We start from the raw sequence: 16,629 nt of genomic DNA on the forward strand, positions 1-16,629 counted from the left end.
CCCATAGTTTTACCTGGCAGGGAGGAGGCAGACCCATAAAGTGAGCTGGTTCTTGGTGAAGGTTTTCCTAAATTTTGAGTTTTTCAAAAAAAGTCTCCTTTGGTTATTAAAACAGTGGTCCTTGGGGAATGAATTTTATCCTCCATCCCCGGTTCAAACGGGGATGAGACGGGGCGGGACGGGGATATTGCGGGGAAAAGTGGTCGGGGCGGGGATCGGGGAGGGGAAAAGTGCACGTCCATCCCCGCCTCCACCCCGGACGGGGATAGATTTTAACCTTCGTCCCCGCCTCCATCCCTGGTCCAAACAGGGCGAGGTGGCGGGGCACCGCTTTCCCCCGGTCCACTGCCATCCCTACCCCTAAGCAAACCTCCTCAATCATGCTCCACTTCATATAGGTCACCTGCCAATCACCAATCAGCGAGTCGATAAAGCCAAGTCATACACCCCTTAGGCTCCAAATAAGGATGGGGCATTAAGGGTGTGGGGTCATGGTGGGGGTGCCCTATCACTACACAAAAAGGTCAAATTATTACGTACTTTATAGGAAGGTCCTTTAAAGCCCAATCCCAAAGGATCAAAATCAATGAACTCCAAAAACTAAGAACAATCCATTCATCAATTGTCATTGAAACCATGATTTGATTCTTCTTATAATAATCAATTACCAAATTTGATTAAGTAACCCCCAAAATCTCATACCCCCACACCATAACAAACCCTACTCCTTAGCCCTAACTCTTTCTTCTCCAACCCTCCCTCCCTCCCTCTAAAAGGGTCACCACCCCCAACCCTCCTCCCCAAAAGGATTTTCCCCCAATTAAACGCCGTTACGACTTAGGAAGAAAGAGGGGGAAGCCCCCGAGATAAAAGCAAACTCCGTTAGGTCGTCATGCGCAACGGGGCGTCTGAGGAGGAGGGCTTGATCGTTGCGTTACCGGCGTTCGACGGCGGTGAGGAGAACAAGCCACCGAGGCTGCCGCGATGGACGCGGCGGGAGATTCTGGTGCTGATACAGGGGAAGAGGGACACCGAGAGCAGGGGGAGGAGGGTGGGCGGCGGTGGCGGAGGGGCGGCGGCGGCGGTGGAGCCGAAATGGACGGCGATCTCGTCGTACTGCAGGCGGCACGGCGTCGACCGGGGACCGGTGCAGTGCCGAAAGCGGTGGAGCAACCTCGCCGGAGACTTCAGGAAGATAAAGGAGTGGGAGAGCGGGGGCGGAGAGAGCTTCTGGGAGATGCGGAACGATCTGAGGAGGGAGAGGCGGCTGCCGGGATTCTTCGACCGGGAGGTCTACGACGTGCTCGACGGGGACGCCTCCGGCGGGATGAGGGCGGTGGCGGCGGAGCCGATCTTCGACAGCGGCAGGCCGGCTGCTGCCGACGAGGGGCTGTTCTCCGACTGCGAGCCTTCCGGGCAGGAGGATGCGGAGGACGGGAGCCCGACGCCGACTCCGCCGCCGGAGATAAAGCTTGAGACCCCCTCCTCGCCGGTGCCGACCGTGCCCATTAGCGCAGGTAACCTTCTTCTTCTTGTTTTGGGATTGGATCTTGTTTGTTGATTGGGGATTCCGGAGATCTAACTTTCTAGGGTTTAATTGCGGACAATTATTTTGTTTTTCTGCTGCAGAGAATCATCTTCAGCCATGTTTTATAAGGTATTTCGATCCGGGTAAGCGTGAATTTTTATCTGAATTTGGTTTTTGGGTGGTTGAATTTAGGGTTTTCCTTTCCTCTGAATGTTGTGATGATGAATTGGGGATTCAGTGTTCATATGCGTCTTGCTTCTTTTTCCATTTTGCCTGATCGTTTTCTGTCGCAATTGTTGCGCAGTTTTTGTTGATTGCCATGTGTGCTTTTGGCTCATAATGTGGAGATTTCACAGATTTTGTGGGGATTGTGTTGGTGTAGCGAGTTCTGCTAGCTTGCTTTTGAGAATTACTAAGTAGATGTTTTTTTATCACTGTTTAGTTTGTTGGGAGAGGGAAGCCATATCAACAACTTTATAGTTTTTGCAACTTCACATTCTGTGCTAGGCATATATGCTACTTGCTATTCAGTTTGAGAGTTGCTGGTCGACGTCCGAGAGGACTTCTGTCCGCACTTGGCTTTAATTCATTTGTCTTCTTACCCCAATTCTTTGGAAGCTGGTTTTTGGTTTATCAGGGACATGTTAAGCAGTTTTTTGTGAAAGAGTTCCATTCCTCTGATATCCGATCGATATCTTTTCTAACTCTTATTTATCACATGAAGCTCTGGTTTGTGAGATTTTGCACAATTCATTTAGATCTCAGAGTTTTGAAAGTTTTAGAAAGAGTAAAGGAAGAAGACAAGAAAAAAAAGGTAGAATGAACAGCAGGAGAAATGAATAGTTGATTATTGGAAGTGACTAAGAATTGAGCTAAGCTATTGCTTGACACAAAACAAAATGCCATGTCATGGTTGTAGGTTCAACGGCCTCTTATGCCCTGCATAAAGATTTATGGTTTTTACCAGAATCAATGTAGAAGGAAAGGGTTGAATAAGAACAATATAACTCAATAGCCTACTGTCTTTCATTCCTTCATATCTCTTGGAGGACCATGTCACTCGTCAGCGGTTCCTGGAACTGCAATTAGAAATTAGGGAACTTAGACTGGAAATCATCAGAAGCTAAGGGGGTGTTTGATTGTGCGGACAGGACTCTGTAATATAGTCCTGTCTGGACACTCCTGACCGGATGCAGAGGTGTCCTGGACAAGTTGAGTTTTTGTCCTACGTGTTCCATTCTTTTTCTTTTTTGGTTTGTCTCAGGTGTTTTGGACACCACTGCTCTAGGGGGAGGGGTGGAACTCCGCAGGACACCAAAAAGGTGTCCCGCAGGACACATGAGATGCATTATTCTAGGCATTCTGTGTGTCCGATGTTTTTTTCAGGCGTGTGGAGCACGGACAGAAGCAACCCGTAGATGCTGCTGTCCATCCAATCGAATGCCCCCTAAGGAAACCAAATGTCTTTTTGACCTGCAGTATTGAATGCCCCCTAAGGAAACCAAATATCTTTTTGACCTGCAGTATTTGACAATTTTAGGTATCAGTATGATGTATAAACTAGGTAGGCCATGACGACTTACAACTAAGAAGTAAGAACCCTGTATGCCATGTTATGAATAAAACATTAGTGCAATTTGCTGAAGAATTGTCATTTTGTTGTTAAGCCATGAAAATGTTTTCCTCTAACTTTTTGCTGTTCCTCCTTGTAGCATTTATCCAAAGCAATAAGTGGCATCTAAAAGTTGTATGAAAACCGTTTTGTCATAAAAAATGGTTGCAGGGATATCTGACCAGGCCAAGCAGTCTATTTGTAGTTTGAAACTGTGATCACAGATGTCATATATGACACTTGATCGGTTGATGACTCATTGAAATAGTACAGGATTCATCTCAGAAGTCTATGGCTTTCTTTTTACCTTTATTTTCAAATTAATTACTTGTATTCAGTATTTTATTGTATGTGTGAGCCAATGTGAAGCATTGATTGCCTTGTAGTGGTCGCTGCTTAGCCATCCCTTTATATTGCTATGGTTGCATTGCATGATTGCAGATTCAAAATCAGTGGGGCTTCTTATCCAATAACTAAGAATAATTTTTTCTCCAGCTCACAGAAATAAGAATGAGGATTATGTTTGTGGGAATTGTTTGAAGTATAAGAAACAGGAGAGCAAGGAGGCGAATAATGTTGGTTAGCTTGAATTTGTCATATTTTTAAGTCCAATGGAGTGTACTTGGAATCTTTGAAAAGGCCATGGTCTTATAGTTCTATTCTTTCCACCTTGTTAACAGGTTTCTTCCCTCATGCATGTAGAATGAAAGATGTTGATACCTAGATTCATTCAGTTTCATGGTCTGGTTGAGGGGACTTTAGTGCTTGTGTTTCAGAAGAGGGAAGGTCATCAATCTTTCCTGAACGCTTACTTATATGCAGGTGCTGCAGCTGAGAAACAACCGAGTATGAACCCTGAGAAAGGGTCTGCATCTCAGGCTGGACAAAAGCGGAAGCGGCCACCATCTGAGGAGGAAGGTGACACAAATTTACAGGATAGATTGATTGAAATCCTGGAGAGGAATAGCAGACTGCTGAATGCACATCTTGATGGACAGAACATAAATTGCCAATTGGACAGGAATCAAAGGAAAGACCATGCTGAAAGCTTGGTTGCAGTTCTGAGCAAACTTGCCGATGCACTTGGAAGAATTGCAGATAAGTTGTAATGTCCACAAAAGTTGGTGTCCTGCGATGACTCATCTCCATGCAGAAAGAATTTCACAGACAATACCACTGTACAATTCTATAAGCCATAAGATATGCACATCAAGCTCGAAGTAATCATAAAACAATGGAGGTTGCTGCTGAGATTCTTGCTTTTTCGTTCGATCACCCTAACTAAACCAGTTGTTATCAGTGCAAAATTATTAGCACCTGGTGAATGAAGAGTTTATTCCATATGGACGCTTCAAACACAGTAGTTGAGTCTTGTATGTTAAAGGTATCAGTTTACCAGCCTATGATATTTTTTTTCTCTGTAATAAGTTATGTCAATGAAGTTCAAGGTTTGATTGAAGACAGATAAGATCTTAGACCATCCTCCTAATAATAGATGAGATTTTGGATTTGCATGTTTATGAATTGAAAGCATTGACATTAGGTGGATCATCATCTTTTTTTTTTGGACAACGATGGTGGTGATAGGCAGCCCTCTACCAGTATATTGAGAAAAGAATAATGAAGCTATACACCAATTTCTCTAGGATGCCAGTCTGGAGGTTTATCCTTCCACTGACGATCATCATAGAGATCAGCCAAGTTTGCAAGAGACCATGCCAAGTCATTGCTGAACTTTGGCACCTTCTGAACAATGCCTACATCTCTTAAACCCAAAAATTACAGTACATATCTGGTTTGGAACTCTTGCAGCTCTATGCCTGTCCTCCAACGTCTGTCGAATAGCATGAGCCACATCACGCCTTGAGACGTAGACAATAATCTGATGGGCAGTATTGAGTAGGCCCAGGAAGGATGACCATGCACTCCATTCCCTATCCTCTAGAGCCCAGCTCCCCAATGACCAACCAGCAATAAAAAAACAACCTGTACAATCTCTCACTACATATCCCACCCTTCATCTATCCCTGTACAAACTGTATATACTCACCTTAATCCATCCATTAGGAGGGACGAGATTCCTCCCCCCGATCTCCATCTCAACTCTATCGGATGGCAATGGTTACGCAAAAACTTCAAAACATACTCTCTGACAGAACGAAAGCCCTCTTCAATTATGTTCTCTCTAGACCACGACTTCTCTCCAAACAGAACTTCATTCCTAAATGACCAAAATTTCCAAATGAAATTTTGGAAACGTAGTACCCAACTACGATAAATCATTTTGTCCTGAAACTGCTGCTTCCCCCACTTACCAGCTCAACATCCACCTCCCCTACTGGTATCTGCGTCTCTCGAACAGTTTGACCACCCTATGCCATAACTCATAAGCAGGTGGGGGTGTGTTTCTTCTGCTCTCCTGCATCGTCCGCATCCGTTGACAACGTACCTTCCCATGCGTCTCAAGTGGTCCTGTGTAAGCAGTCGCGGATGAGAAGCAAAAGACTGTGTAGTTGCTGCACGCGGGCAGTAGCCCTTGCACCAGATGTGCTTGTTGGTTTTTGGATGACCTCCCCTATCCTTGATCAGCCCCCAGATTGCTTTAGATGAAATCTGCTTAGAACCAGCCCAAACAAAACTGTCTAGATTACTAGGATCCCACAACAGAGCTGTGTGGAAGTAGGTGATTCTCCACATTCATGAATTTACACTGTGGTGTGCATAGAGAGGGTTGGGTTACTTATCATTTCTAGCCGTTACCTAGTGATAACCATTCCATTGGATTCTTACACATGCTAGGAATTCAATGTGACGTGGGGCCCACCATTATCTAAGTGGTTTATAACTCAATAACCTACCTACTATTTAAGTGGGACATTGGATTCTTGGACCACTACTTTAAATCCAATACTTAAACTCATATTTCAGATCCTTGGATCCATCTTTGACTTATGAGTTCCATGTGTAAGATCCACACTGAATCCGTACCAAGATCCAACATGGTCCAGCTTCTCGATCACCTTCACTAAGAACAAGCTGGCATACTCTCTTGATGAAATCCTCTCTTGAATGGATTTATGTAAGGGGTCTGATCCAAACCAAGAAACCATCCAAAACCTAGTGTCCTCGCCATTTCCCAATTCCTACTGAATTCCTTGTACCAATGCCTCATCACCCTTCTTAATACTCTTCCAAGTAAGCACTTTTCAACTCAATTTTGCCAGTAACGATACATTTTGCTCTTTTAGCTTCTTAATTCCTAATCCCCCTTCCTGTTTTGGTTTGCAAATTGCTTCACAACTCATTAAGTGATGCCTAGAAGCTTGGTCAGTATCATACCACGGGAACCTCCTCGTGATGTCCTCAATTTTCTTGATCGAGGTTGCCAGTAATAAGAAGCTCGACATCCAATAAAAAAGGAATATCGCAAGAACTGAGACAATTGAAGTAACATGACCAGCCAATGATATCAATCTAGCACCCCAAGTGTTACGTCCAAACTTTTTGAATTGTACTAAGCCTACTGAAAGCCCTGTGTGGCTCACAGGGGCCTTTTGGTTTTGTAATGTTTGTACAACTTTACATACCTGTAACTTGCATTTTCCTTAATCAGATTGTAGTGCATGACACTATTTATATACTTTCGCATTTAATGAATTGATTGTTATTGAATGTTCCTTTCTTTCCCTCTATTCTCTCCTTCTCTCTCTACTATCTCTGCTCTGTGTGATTGTTGCCTCCTTGTAATTGCGCGTTTGCATGCAATACTGCTTACATACTTGTTGCTTTGAAAGATCTACTGTGTTGGATTTTGAAACTCGCTAAAAGGTTTGTTGGGTCAAGGTTTCCCAACGCTGCACAAGTATCTGAAATTTAGCTCGTGACAAGTGGTACCAGAGCTGACTTCACCCTGGGCAAGGTGAAATTTGTCAAGTCTCACTCGACCAAGAGACAATCGTTGATTATAGCTTCTGGAGATTCTGGTGTGGTGATACTGCCGAAACCAAAGAGCAGGAAAGGAAATGAGACAAAGATGTCTACTACTGAAGAAGCTTGGGAAACTCCTTCGGCAGACCCCACCAAGTTGGAAAAGATAGTGGAAAATCTCTTACAAGAAATGCAGGAGATGAAGGCTACAGTGCGTGATGCATCTCTCAGCTATCGAAAGCTCGATGATGATCTCAAGACTGTGAATGAAGAACTCCAAAGAAGTATTGTGTTACTCGAAGATAGAGTGGACTCGACAATTGCTGAGTTAGATACCGTGAGGGATCAATGATTAAGAATGAAACAGAAGAACCAGGCTTTGGAACGTAGAATTCTAGCTCTGGAACGTCGGCCAACAATCGATGGTTATGGTGTAGTCGAGACTTTGACTACTTGTTTGAAGGTTCCCAAGCTCAAGAAGTTCACTGGTGCTCACGACATCAAGAAAGTAGAGAATTTTTTGTGGTAGATGAAGGAATTCCTCAAAGCAAGCTTTGTCGAGGATAAAGTGGTTAAGGTTCAAGCCGCCACAGCGCAGTTGGCTGATGACGCCATTGTCTGGTGGCGAAGAAGACACAATGACATGGAGAAGGGTCTCTGCACAATTGATACATGGGATGACTTCAAAAGAGAGTTGCGAAGTCACTTCCTTCTGATGGACGCCAATTACTTAGCGTACAAGAAGATGATAGGTCTGAAGCAGACTGGGTCAATCCATGACTACGTCAAGACCTATTAAGCCCTCATGTTGTAGATTATAGATATGAGGGAGACATACCGCCTCCTTCATTTCATAATGGGATTACAACCTTGGGCGGAGCAAGAGTTGCAGAAGCAGAAACCTCGAGATCTTGCTAGCGCCTTAGCAACAACAGAAGTACTATCAAAATTTCAGCAAAAACCTAAGTTTAAAGGAAGAGAGCTGAAAAAGATAACTTTTGGGGACAAAAAGCAAAATGATAATTGGGAAAACATACAACATGCCCAAGGGAAAAATCACCAAGATAACCAAAATCGAAATTATCGGAGATGGTATGGCAAAAACAGGAACTACCATGAGAATCACAGAAATGAGGATAGAGTTGTGAACGCAGCTCAGACGGAAGACCCATCAGAGGACCAACCAAGGATGGGCGTGCTACAAAGAGTATTAGCGCACAAAGAAGCGAGTGTTGGCATGCCTTTGTCTAGCAAGGCACACATGTATGTGGATGTCATCGTGAACAAAGTGACCACTCAGGCCATAGTCGATTTAGGTGCCACCCATAACTTCATCTCTCAGAAAGAGGCAAAGCAAGTTGGCTTAAAGTCCACGAAGAAGCTGAGCCGCATGAAAGCAGTGAACTTTAAAGCAAAGCCAATCCTCAGCGAGGCAAAAAATATGATTGTTAAGATGGAAGATTGGTTGGGCACAACCAGTTTCTCGGTAGACCCACTCAATGACTTTAAGGTGATCCTTGGCATAGAGTTCTTACGGATGAACAAAGCCTCTGTCATGCCCCACTTGAATGTGGTGTCTATAATAGATGAGCGATGCCCGTGCATAGTTGTTGCTCGTCCTGTTGACACTTCGCAGATGTGAACAATCTTCGCGATTCAGTTGAAAAAGGGCATCAAGCAAGGTGATGAGATATTCTTGGTGGCCCTTCGTGAAGCTGAGCTTGTGAAGCAAGAAGACACCCCGTCTAGTCTAGTCCATGTATTGGAAGAGTTTAAGGAGGTGATGCCTCCTGAGCTCCCAAAGAGATTGCCTCCTTGAAGGAAGGTACATCATGAGATTGAACTTTTGCCGTGCGCAAAGCACCCTACTATGACCTCATACCGCATGGCTCTACTAGAGTTAAAGGAGCTATGGAGGTAGCTAGATGATATGATGACCTCTGACATTATTCATCCCTCAAAAGCATGACGGGTCTTAATGGTTGTGCGTGGACTATCAGGCGTTGAACAAGGTGACAATCAAGAACAAGTATCCTCTATCATTGATTGCCGACCTGTTTGATCAGTTGACCAATGCCTGGGTGTTTTTGAAGATAAACTTGCGATAGGGTTAATGGCAGACCAAGATCATAGAAGGGGAGGAGCACAAGACTATGTGCATGACGAGATATGGCATATACGAGTTCTTGGTTATGCCATTCGGTCTGACGAACGCCCCTGCAACCTTCTTGACCCTTATGAACAAAATCTTCTACCTGTACATGGACCAGTTTGTAGTCGTCTACTTGGACGACGTCGTTGTCTACAACAAGAATTTGGAGGAGCATGCACGTCACTTGCACATTATGTTTTAGTTGTTGAAGGACAATGATCTATATGTGAAATGAGAAAAGTGCCTATTCGGGCAAGCAAAAGTGGAGTTCCTGGGCCATGTTGTTGGACGTGGCATGTTGCGGATGGACCAAAAGAAAATTCAAGCCATCGTGGAGTGGAAGCCTCCCTCCTCTGTGTTAGAGTTGTTGTCATTTCTGGGACTCGTGAATTAGTATCGCCAATTCATTGAAGGATATTCTCTGGCCTATGCTCCTCTTACAGATTTGCTTCAAAAGGATCGAAGTTGGGATTGGTCGGATGCATGCCAATCCGCCTTTGAAGAGCTGAATAAGGTTGTTACCAATGATCCAATGTTGAGGCTACTCGACCACATGAAGACGTTTGAGGTCTACACAGACGCTTCAGATTTTGCTATCGATAGAGTGCTCATGTAGGAAAGGCACCCCATCGCTTTTAAGAGCCGTAAATTAAAGGATGTCAAGCAATGATATTGCATGCACAAGAAATGACTGTAGTCGTGTATTGCTTGCGGGTTTGGCATCACTACCTCTTGGGATCTCAATTTGTCGTTAAGATGGATAACACAACCACTAGCTACTTTCAGACACAGAAGAAGCTTAGCCCTAAGCAGGCTATATGCCAATAGTTCCTAGCGGAGTTTGACATGGTCTTGGAGTATAAGTCTGGAAAGACCAATGTCATAGCTGATGCACTAAGAAGAAAGGCTGAGTTGGCGGCCTTACAAGAGGAGGAAGCTTCGTTTGCACATCTTCAGAGTGACCTCCTCGACCATATTCGGGAAGGCATCCAGTCTGATCCATCAGCTCAACACCTGGTGACCGTAGTTCAACAAGAGAAAACCAGGAGATTCTGGATGCAAGACGGCCTCCATGTGACTAAGGGTGGTCGCATTTTTATATCATGATGGGGATCATTGCGGAGATTGGTAATCAAGGAATGTCATGATACCTGATACTCAGGGCACCCAAGGCAACATCGAATACTCGCTTTAGTAGAGCACGTATAAAACCCACAAATTTTTGATATTTTATAAGAAACAACAGTGAACTTAAGGCTAAAATATTATTCAAAATTAAAATAGAAATTTAATTATAATTCAAATATTAATTGGGATTCAAAATAAATTTTAAGTTAAGAATTTATTCTGAATTAGGGTTTTGATTTTTATCGAATTTAATCTGAGTTTAAGCTGAACTTAACTGGAACTTAATTTGAGTTTTAATATTAGTCAGGATTCAAACTAGGTGTATATTTTAATTTGGAGTCTTATTACATTTCAATTTCAATTTTTGAAGTTTTATCAATTTGAATTTTAATTTAGAAATTCAAATTCGGATCGAAATTGGATTTAAATTTGGATTTTATAAATATGTCTTGAATATTAAAATTAGATCTGAGTTTGATTCAGATCTAAATCAAAGACTTAATTGAAAGTTAATTTGAGTTTGAAAAATATAATAAATTATAATTTTGTTGAAATTGAATATAGAATTTTAAATTTAATTTAGAAGTAATACATGTGATTCTTCAGAATATTTCTAATAAATAAAATAATAACTTTTATGAGAAAGAAGTGTAAACATATAAATTAGCCTAAAATTAAATATAAAAAATATCCTATAAAAAATTAAAGTTGATTCGAGTTGATTTAAGTAAAATTCGCACTGAAAATCAAATTTTTGAAAAGGATAAAATTTAATAAAATAACTGATAAATTTTATCGAAATAAAGTTAAATAAAATTTTAGATGAAATTATGATAACTTGATATGTATGTAACGTGAATTCAATGAATTTGAATTTGGTTTGAAATCTAATGTACAAAACCAAAATAAAATTAAATATTCAAAATGACAATGGTTCCTACCGACCCTAGTAGAAATCATTTTCAAAATATATTTTTGAGAAAATGCTATTTTTTAGAAGATAAATTTTATAATGATAATTTCACTTAGGCACTGTGCTTGAGGGTTTGTAGGATTTAGAAAAAAAATTTAAATATGAGAAAATTACCCTAGATGCCCCATGGTCTCATTGACCCTATAGTGTTTGAATTTTTAAAAAATAATTTCTGAGTAATTCAAATTTAACCCTTAAAGGATAATTAAGAAAAAAATAATTTAAATTTATGGTATTTCAAAAATTTATGAATAAAATTTAATTATGTGTAGGCTTAATTTAAATTTTATTTATTGACATTTCATATAAATTTATATTTTTAATTTCTGAAAGATTTAGTTTGAATTAAGTTAAAATTTCATTTGATAGAATGAAATTCAAATAATAAAGTGGCAGGAGTCCATAGGTGGGTCATCCCATCCTATGTGGCATCCAATTTTAAACTTTAAATTGTAATAAGAAAATAAAGCTTTAAAATAAAGTTAAATTAAAAGTTACAAAAAATTTAAAAGTAGGATTAAAAAAGTCAAAAGTTGCATTTTTCAAAATCAAGCTCCATAAGGGGGGCATCTAGCCTAGATGGGTCTAAAAGGATCTATCAAGGGCTGGACCAAGGTAGAAAGAAAGAAACAGAGGAAAAAGAAAAAAAAGAAAACTTACCTAGTCAACTTACTTGCCAAGCAAGCAAGTTGAAAATTTTCAAAATGGAAAAGGGGGCCAACCATGGGGGTCGACCCACCTCTTCCTTATGTGTATAGCCTACAATATAATTAATATATTATGTAACCTATATAGTATATATATTATATACTATGCTTGATTTAACAAAAAAAAAAGAAAATAAATTAAAAAAGAAAGAAAAGTAATTAGAGATTTGGAAACTTAACCTAGATTAGATCAAGGATTGAGATTAGCTCCAACCCTTGATCTAACTAAGGATCTATAAAAAGGGAGGAGGGGCTCACACCCCCCTTATTTGATCCCTTATTATTTTTTTTCAAGTTTTTCTTTCTCCCAAATTCCTCTTCTCTTCTCTCTTCTTTTCCTACACCAAATCTTTGGTGTTTTACCCTTGGATCAGCAAGTGAGGCTCCACGTGCATGAAGGGAGTGTAAGGAGGTTGTATGCAAGGCCGTGGTTCATGCGAAAAAATAACTTAAGCTCGTAGGATTGTGTTTCGTTAAAGAGGTAGGGGGTTTTATTCTCTACTCATAGAACGAAATTTGTAGGTATGAATTCCATTGATTTTTCATAAGTATAGACCCCAAACCGTGCCTCCCACACGTGTGTTTGGCTTAGGGATATCAAAGTATAAAAATAGAATGGGTTTTTGAGAGAAAACCCGTTTATAAAATTATATTTTTTCTAAGAATCAGTTTCTCAGAAAATAAAATTATAACATTTCAAAATACTTAGGTTGTCTAAAGATTTTTCTGTAAATTTCAATTTGAGTTAGTAGATCATATTAATATAGATGCTCTGTAAAAATTTAAATGATTTTCATGGTCGAATTCTTTAGAAATTGCGTATTTTTCTTTATCGAATTTCTTAAAAAAACTTTTGGTAATTTTAGTAAAAACCACAATATGTCTAATTAAGTTCATGCAAATTTTAATTGTAAATTATAGTATATGTGCATCATGAAATTTTGGGATCATTGCATAATTTTGTGATTTTTATTTGTCAGAAAATTGCATGATTACTTATTTTATTTGAAATTATCGAAATTAAGCTCTATGTGAGACGAGTATGTTTTTTTGGCCAAATGACTGAAAAAAATAGATTTGTCCATTGTAGATTATTCTAGTTTAGTGTACTGTGAATCTCATAAAATTTTTAATTTAATTCATGCAAAAAAAGTTAGAAATATGGATTCAGTGACATGTTTTGGCCCCATCTGAATGCATATACTCGATATTTCATATTTTGGCCTAACAATCGATCAGTAAATCACTTGTATCTCTCTCATTCGGAAGAGTTTTGATGAGTGGTTTATTGCATTGGAAAGTTAACAAAATTTTACATTTACTATCAATTTTTGGGCTCTTTTCATAGAATGAGCACTGTTCTGTGATAGTCGGAACAAAAAAGTATAGGTCTATAGTAAAACACTCATAACTTCATCATAAAGATGAATTTTTATGAATGGTTTGCGGCATTGGAAAGATGGTAATTTTTTTTTTAAACTGTAAAAAATTTAGCTCTATTCGCTAAATAAAATTTTTTTGTTACCTCTGTAACAGTTGCACAAAGTTAAGTTTTTTGCAAAATTGGAATCAGTTTAAGAACTGGTCTCCTAATACTTGCGTAATGTATTCATTAATATGTATGCCATTATGAATAATCTGTAGACTGTATATATGCTGCAAAAGTCTGATTTTATGTAGGAAATGATATGCCCAATATTATGACATGATTGAATATTTAATAAATGAATGTGTTCGCCTAAGAGACTATATGCAAAGTAAGGGACCGAAAGGTCTGACTTGTGAACTCATTAACAAATGTTTTCATGCTATCCATGGTGTATGTTTACACATATCTTTATGATGATAATGATGATGTGAATGTGTGGATACATGCAAGTTATGAAAGTTTATCGCATTGTATATATATATGCACGTGTGTTTGCAAAGCATGAAAATGAACATGTTATCGAATGCAATGCTCTAATATATACATCTATTGCCCTAAAGTGGCCGAATCCTCTTTGATGGATTCTAAATGATGTTGCATGTAAGACATTTAAACTAAATAAGTGAAACATGTGACACTAAAGCAAAGGCTTGCAAAGAGAGGAGAAGCAGTACATATGACTTCGTGAAATTATGTTTTGAGCATGGAAGGTTGCTCCTCCCCACCCACGAAGATTGGAAAAACCCTTTGCAATCGACTGCAGTGTAGGGAGAAGAAACTCATGAGAGAAAGTCTGATGCATCAGGTTAGTGGTGTTGGGAGTCTCTCGCTTTTATCGTCCTTCACCCGAGACTGATGAAAGGTGCCCGACCAAGCTAAAACCATCCTTGTATGAAAACACTGTCTGCACCATGACTCTAATTCAGGTATCTACCTGTGTTTATATCCATGGGGCTAAGAAGTGAAACCTAAATGTATGTGCATTAGATAGGCATAACATGCATCATATAATACAAAAAATATAATTAAAAATAAGAATTAGTTCATGCATATAAATGGCTTCTGCATTGGTAAGTACATATATTTTTAACATTCTTACTTGAGATATTTGAAATGCATGTTGAATTCGCCTATATTTAATTTGATTAAAGATATGAAAAGTCTGATGAAATTCTTGCTTACGTATTCTGCTTTGCTTGTTTAGTATAGTTTCACCATACTGAGACATTATATGTTTGACCTTCTGATTTTAATGTTTTTCAGGAAGTGAGTAGAATCACATGCGATAGCAGAAGGTTGCGAGGGAGACCAAGCCATACCTTTCTCAAACCTTCGATGTTTTGGATTGAGACTCTGATATTTTAATTAAATTAATAATTGGATGTTTGTAGTTAATTTTGGATAATTATGGATATTTAATTTAATTTATAAATATTTTATTTTTAATTCAAATGTTGTGTGGTTATGAATGTATACGAGAAGTAGCACACCAAGTTTTAGTCTCAATAGATTTTTTCATTATTATTTTGCTAAAGTGATTAAAAATATTTTAATTTTTTTTACCATTTTTGGGATTTAAAAATTTGAGTGTTACACCAGGTCTACTACTGGCCTTTTATGCGAGATGATATTGAGGGTTATGTTCGCACCTGCTTGATCTGCCAGCAGGATAAGCCGAGTAATCAGAAGCATGCAGGACTACTCAAGCCTCTTCTTATTCCAAGTCGCTTGTGGGAGAGCATCTCCATGGACTTCATTTTGGGACTACCAAAGGTGAATGACTGCAGTTCAATCTTTGTGATGGTGGATCAATTTTCAAAATATGTTATCTTCATGCCGATGACGCCCACTGGTACAACCGAGCAAGTCACAAGTTTGTTCGTGAGGCATGTTGTAACCAGCTGGGAGATTTCAGTAAACATCATCAGCGACCACGACCCGAAGTTCTAGTAGGAAATGTTTCGATTGTTGGGGACAGAGCTGCACTTTTCAACATCCTTCCACCCCTAGACAGATGGCCAAACGGAGAGAACCAATGCTCTCCTTGAAGAATATGTACGACACTTTATAGGTGCAAATCAGAAAGACTGGGTAGACCTTCTGGACATTGCTCAGTTCTCCCATAACCCACAAAAGTGTGAATCAACTGGCCATAGTCACTTTGAGTTGGCAATAGGGAGGTAGCCCTAGACGCTGCACACCATCACGACGAATTGTAAGGGCAAGGGAATACTTGCTCATCATTTTGCTCAAGATTGGCAGGATCAAATAGAGCTGGCCAAGGTGTTCATGCACAAAGCTGCCAAGAGGATAACGTAGTGGGTGGGTCAGAAGCGCTGCCCTGCAAAGTTCAAAGTTAGAGACCTAGTATTGGTCAAATTGCATCTTGAGAAAACCAAGATCTTTCAAGGTCTACATCAGGGCCTCGTCTGTAAATATGAAGGCCCCTTTCCTATCATTGAGCGTGTAGGCAACCGCGCCTACAAGCTTGAAGTTCCTTTGTACTTTCAAACATATCCAGTCTTCTATGTTAGTAACCTAAAGTTATTCCATGCCGATGAAGAAGACAACAACCGCAACCAGTCGACGCGAGCGCCAGTACCTCTTCACACAATTGATGCCAAAGAAGTAGTGTACATCATGGATCATCTGTACAATCGTCAAGAACAGATCAAAGAGTATCTTGCCAAGTGAAAATAATTGTCAGAAGAAGAAGCCAGTTGGGAGAAAGCGAAGAACGTTCACCAGTTTCCCTCAACAGCGGACGAGTATGAAGCATGGGCCTTGTCATCGAGGACATTGATAACTTAGGGTGGGGAGAATGTTACACCCAAACTTTTTGTGTTGTTTTTGCCTTGTACTAAGCCTATCGAAAGCCTTGTGTCGCTCACACAAGCCTTTCCGCCTTGTAATGTTTGTACAACTTTACATGCATGTAACTTGCATTTTTCTTAATGAGATTATGGTGCATGACACTATTGTATATACCCCCGCATTCAATAAATTGATTGTTATTGAATGTTCCTCTCTCTCCCTCTATTCTCTCCTTCTTTCCCCACTCTCTCTCTGCTCTGTGTGATTGTTGTCTCCTTGTAATTGCGCGTTTGCATGCAATACTTCCCGAGCACTTGTTGCTTTGAAAGATCTGTTGCATTCGCTTTTGGAACTCGCTA

The 16,629-nt window shown here is 40.0% G+C and overlaps 2 protein-coding genes across 6 annotated transcripts; both read left to right on the forward strand.

Annotated features, from left to right (window-relative positions):
* The first annotated feature begins 720 nt into the window (after positions 1–720).
* LOC149811347 (trihelix transcription factor ASR3-like) lies at positions 721–4,654 on the forward strand. Of its 5 annotated transcripts, XM_089992759.1 has the most exons (4): positions 721–1,517; positions 1,630–1,671; positions 3,636–3,706; positions 3,821–4,102. In XM_089992759.1, exons 1-4 carry the CDS (start codon positions 893–895, stop codon positions 3,845–3,847), a joined length of 765 nt encoding a protein of 254 aa, XP_089848885.1. In that variant the 5' UTR covers positions 721–892; the 3' UTR covers positions 3,848–4,102. The 5 variants fall into 5 exon arrangements, with proteins under 5 accessions (XP_089848885.1, XP_089848884.1, XP_089848888.1 ...); XM_089992758.1 differs by lacking the exon at positions 3,636–3,706 and having other exon boundaries at positions 3,963–4,654; XM_089992762.1 differs by lacking the exon at positions 3,636–3,706 and having other exon boundaries at positions 1,630–1,657; positions 3,963–4,114.
* A 5,411-nt stretch (positions 4,655–10,065) lies between these two features.
* On the forward strand, positions 10,066–16,150 carry LOC149811348 (uncharacterized). Its single transcript, XM_089993855.1, has 4 exons — positions 10,066–10,293; positions 14,720–14,722; positions 15,056–15,229; positions 15,878–16,150. Exons 1-4 carry the CDS (start codon positions 10,066–10,068, stop codon positions 16,148–16,150), a joined length of 678 nt encoding a protein of 225 aa, XP_089849981.1.
* Positions 16,151–16,629: the final 479 nt, after the last annotated feature.

The sequence above is a fragment of the Nuphar pumila genome, chromosome 17 (assembly GCF_984573655.1).
Source record: "Nuphar pumila chromosome 17, dmNupPumi1.hap1.1, whole genome shotgun sequence".
Classification (NCBI taxonomy): domain Eukaryota; kingdom Viridiplantae; phylum Streptophyta; class Magnoliopsida; order Nymphaeales; family Nymphaeaceae; genus Nuphar; species Nuphar pumila.

Bases quoted from the DNA above. Each gene is read 5' to 3' on its own strand.
- LOC149811347 (XM_089992758.1), top strand. From the start codon at position 893: ATGCGCAACGGGGCGTCTGAGGAGGAGGGCTTGATCGTTGCGTTACCG. The intron at 1,518-1,629 runs GTAACCTTCTTC...TTTCTGCTGCAG, and splicing joins GACCGTGCCCATTAGCGCAG to AGAATCATCTTCAGCCATGT. The intron at 1,672-3,962 runs GTAAGCGTGAAT...ACTTATATGCAG, and splicing joins TATAAGGTATTTCGATCCGG to GTGCTGCAGCTGAGAAACAA.
- LOC149811348 (XM_089993855.1), top strand. From the start codon at position 10,066: ATGGTCTTGGAGTATAAGTCTGGAAAGACCAATGTCATAGCTGATGCA. The intron at 15,230-15,877 runs GTGAATGACTGC...GGTCTACATCAG, and splicing joins TCATTTTGGGACTACCAAAG to GGCCTCGTCTGTAAATATGA.